The following is a 4,591-nucleotide window of genomic DNA, read 5'->3' as shown; positions in this document are numbered from 1 at the left end:
CGTGGGTTCGAGTCCAGCTCATGGCCTTTGTTGCACGTCGCTCCATCCCTGTCACTCTCCACTGTGCGCTGGGACTTCTTCGTTGGTTTGGTCTTGGTTTGTTGACCAAGATTAAGATCAGAAATGTCTTTAGTGGAGGACAGTCCTACTGTACTTTCTATTAGAGCAGAGTTCCTATGGAGAACATGAGGCCGTAGGCATGTCCTTGTTGTAAAGAACACAAGGCAGTAGGCCTGTCCTTGCTGTAAAGAACACAAGGCAGTAGGCCTGTCCTTGTTGTAAAGAACACAAGGCAGTAGGCCTGTCCTTGCTGTAAAGAACACAAGGCAGTAGGCCTGTCCTTGCTGTAAAGAACACAAGGCAGTAGGCCTGTCCTTGTTGTAAAGAACACAAGGCAGTAGGCCTGTCCTTGTTGTAAAGAACACAAGGCAGTAGGCCTGTCCTTGTTGTAAAGAACACAAGGCAGTAGGCCTGTCCTTGCTGTAAAGAACACAAGGCAGTAGGCCTGTCCTTGCTGTAAAGAACACAAGGCAGTAGGCCTGTCCTTGTTGTAAAGAACACAAGGCAGTAGGCATGTCCTTGTTGTAAAGAACACAAGGCAGTAGGCCTGTCCTTGTTGTAAAGAACACAAGGCAGTAGGCCTGTCCTTGCTGTAAAGAACACAAGGCAGTAGGCATGTCCTTGTTGTAAAGAACACGAGGCAGTAGGCCTGTCCTTGCTGTAAAGAACACAAGGCAGTAGGCCTGTCCTTGTTGTAAAGAACACAAGGCAGTAGGCCTGTCCTTGTTGTAAAGAACACAAGGCAGTAGGCCTGTCCTTGTTGTAAAGAACACGAGGCAGTAGGCCTGTCCTTGTTGTAAAGAACACGAGGCAGTAGGCCTGTCCTTGTTGTAAAGAACACGAGGCAGTAGGCCTGTCCTTGCTGTAAAGAACACAAGGCAGTAGGCCTGTCCTTGCTGTAAAGAACACGAGGCAGTAGGCATGTCCTTGTTGTAAAGAACACGAGGCAGTAGGCCTGTCCTTGCTGTAAAGAACACAAGGCAGTAGGCCTGTCCTTGTTGTAAAGAACACAAGGCAGTAGGCCTGTCCTTGCTGTAAAGAACACAAGGCAGTAGGCATGTCCTTGTTGTAAAGAACACGAGGCAGTAGGCCTGTCCTTGTTGTAAAGAACACGAGGCAGTAGGCCTGTCCTTGCTGTAAAGAACACAAGGCAGTAGGTCTGTCCTTGTTGTAAAGAACACGAGGCAGTAGGCCTGTCCTTGCTGTAAAGAACATGAAAAAGCATTCTCATTGGCCATTATAGGGGAACTATGCCCAATTTAAGAATTCATACATGTTGTCTATGGTGTAAGACAGTACAAAGATATTAGTGAACATTAACTACAGTGGTAAAAGTGAAATGTGTGCTGTCATCAGGTGTAAACTCTGAACTCTGATTTGGGAGAGAAGGTAAAGGTGCCAGGGATGTTCTGTGTCAGTACTAGATTAATTTGGGAATAAATACTCCAAGTTTCCACTGAATCAGTCTCCCATTCATTTTCAGTGGCAGAACTCCATACTTACAGTATAGATTACCTGATGACATCACAAGTTTGAGTCTTACTTCTCTGGTTTCTGGCTTTGAGAGAGAGAGAGAGTAGCTGTTCACAAATATTGATCGAACTTTCCCTGGCTATGGAAATAACATACTGGAATTTATACTGTTGGTGTTCTATCACCATGGCATCCAGAATCCATCCCTATTTAACAATATACTAACATCCCTACCTGCACAACCACTACCTGTGGTAACATGCCAGTTATAAGTCACATTATGCGTGGGTTTCAGGATGTGAGGTAACAGATTCCAAATGGTTCTGTATGTGGTGTGGCAATGGTGCTCTTTAAACCCTAGATATAGATATATTGTATATTCCTAAATGCAAAGTCACTTATAGACGTCGCCAGTGAACGTCTGTTTGAAATCAGTTGAAATCAGACATGTTTAGAATAGTATAATCTTGAACACCAAAAATGAGGTTTCAATTTTGATTCAGAATGTAAACCTCATTTGGCTGTGAGAACTCAACATGTTATGGCTCACACAAAGTCAGCGCCCCTATTCCTTGTCACTATCCTTACTCGGGAACTTTCAATCTTGTATCTTGTATCCAAAGTAGTCAGCCAAGCGGTGGAGCGTGTTCCTCGTCAATGTACCCAGGGAACTGGTGTACGGGAATATGTGATGTCGGCGCTACTCCCTTGAACGTACATATCAGCAATTCCAAGAAAAGGTCTTGAGGAAATACTACACTGACCCTTATTGTGGTAAGATAAATCTCCCCTTTCAAAATAAAGGTCTGCGGTAAAACACTGACAGACCTCTTGGAAGATTATAAATACACACAAAACAACACATACACCCTTGATAAAACAGGAATCAGCCTTGTCGAGGGAAATAAATACAAACTAAAATTAGTCAAATAAAAATTGCATGTAGACAGATTAAAGACAATGAAATTAACTGTTATGGAAATTACTTTTTGAAAGAAATACTCTTTTTAAAGAAGACACTGAGTGTACAGCAGGGTTCCTCGTGGTAGACGGTTGGCATGGCAACAGGAAGGCTCCCAAGCAGAGTGGAACTCCACTTAATGGATTTTCTGTTACCGTCTGTAAAAGTCAGTATTTTCCCGGCCAATCAGAACGTCCATGTGTTTGTGTCCTCTCTCTCTCTCACGCACTCTCTCTCTCTCTCTCTCTCTCTCTCTCTCTCTCTCTCTCTCTCTCTCTCTCTCTCTCTCTCTCTCACACACTCTCTCTCTCTCTCTTTCTCTCTCTCTCACTGTAGAACACATTTATCTTTGTTGCTGAACTTTCTCCTCCTCATCTCCAGGCCTCGCTCCAAACGCTCGTCTTCCTCCATTGCCCTGTATGCCACACACACACACACACACACACACACACACACACACACACACACACACACACACACACACACACACACACACACACACACACACACACACACACACACACACACACACACACACACACACACACACACACACACACACACACACACACACACACGTTAGAATATACCCAACAAAGTAACAATCTTTTTTATATCAACACCAATATCTGTAACAATTGCCTACTGCAGAAATGCGCATGCACACACACACACGCACACACACACACCCACACGCACACGCACACACACACACACACACGCACACACACACACACACACACACACATTGAGACCCACCCTCTCTCCTTGGCGTCGATGTCTCTGATTATTTCGTCTCGTTGGTTTACCAGAGACACCAGTTCCTGAAGCAGCAGCTGCTCTCTCTGTTGCTGAGCAGCTGTCTTCTGCCAGTCTAGAGGGTTAAAGAACAGCAGCATGAGGGGACCCAGAGAGAGGGCCCTGATCACATGAGGGGACCCAGAGAGAGGGCCCTGATCACATGAGGGGACCCAGAGAGAGGGCCCTGATCACATGAGGGGACCCAGAGAGGGCCCTGATCACATGAGGGGACCCAGAGAGAGAGGGCCCTGATCACATGAGGGGACCCAGAGAGAGAGGGCCCTGATCACACGAGGGGACCCAGAGAGAGGGCCCTGATCACATGAGGGGACCCAGAGAGAGGGCCCTGATCACATGAGGGGACCCACCAGAGAGGGCCCTGATCACATGAGGGGACCCAGAGAGAGGGCCCTGATCACACGAGGGAACCCAGAGAGAGGGCCCTGATCAGTTTTAGCTCCCGACCCAAAGTTAAATAAACCCAGGTCTAAATTATTAAGAATGTACATTGTAACGGTCATGGTAAAGGTCATTGGATCACAGTTAAGGGATGCTGTCCAGTCTAGAATGACTGCACCACATTATTAAATCAGTCAACAATAGGCTTACAGGCCATACGCAGACAATACTGCCTTACAAAAATAAATATAACATCGCTATTGTGTTGCATTTGTGAATAAAATAACCAACCTCGAATTACAATTCATGTGGTTCAGTAAAAAAAACAAAGAAACATTCAAGTGCTTTTACTCTTTTCTCATCCTTCCACAGTAAAATGGATCACTTAGTTTCCTTCAGTAGATACACACATAGAGAGACTATAGGTGAGGAAATCACACTAGGCCTGTGCACTCTTGTCCCCTGCTAGATAAGGTCTCTCTAAACTAAACAACCATTATGTGTTTCTGTTGGCTAGTCATTGTTGTTCAAATCTTAGGACAAGCCTAATTTAGCTGTCAACGCTAAATACCAGCATTCAAGACATCAATAATGAGTCATTTAGGTTAGCAAGCAATGCTGGCATTCCTGACGGTGTTTCTCAACAGCTGTTTGTGATCTTAAGTAACAAATCTTTCATATCATTCAGTTGGTCCTGCGATGAAACAGCAATGTTTGCTTGTGCCAACATTCCTACGATACAAACAGGCCAACAAAAAACCAAAACCATTTGTGAATTTGATGTGAACAGCTGATTGCCATGCTGTGTGTATCGGCAGATAGGGGTGTAAAGGTACACATATCCGTACCGAACCGTTTCAGTACTGGACCTTAGGTTCAGTACGGCTGTGTACCGAA

The 4,591-nt window shown here is 45.1% G+C and overlaps 1 protein-coding gene across 2 annotated transcripts in view; it reads right to left on the bottom strand.

Annotated features, from left to right (window-relative positions):
- Positions 1–2,724: 2,724 nt before the first annotated feature.
- Positions 2,725–4,591, bottom strand: part of LOC311233705 (EH domain-binding protein 1-like protein 1) — a 66,613-nt gene continuing 64,746 nt past the window's right edge. For both annotated transcript variants that reach the window (XM_084320700.1, XM_084320701.1), the window contains exons 21-22: positions 3,254–3,368; positions 2,725–2,909 (exon numbers count right to left, since the gene is read on the bottom strand). In XM_084320700.1, the coding sequence (XP_084176826.1) occupies positions 2,822–2,909; positions 3,254–3,368 (203 nt within the window). In that variant the 3' untranslated portion in view covers positions 2,725–2,821. The remainder of the gene's footprint in view (positions 2,910–3,253; positions 3,369–4,591) is intronic.

Source organism: Notolepis coatsorum (assembly GCF_963971535.1).
Source record: "Notolepis coatsorum genome assembly, chromosome: 8".
Classification (NCBI taxonomy): domain Eukaryota; kingdom Metazoa; phylum Chordata; class Actinopteri; order Aulopiformes; family Paralepididae; genus Notolepis; species Notolepis coatsorum.
The sequence above is the reverse complement of the archived record's forward strand: the minus strand, read 5'-3'. Positions and strand labels throughout refer to the sequence as shown.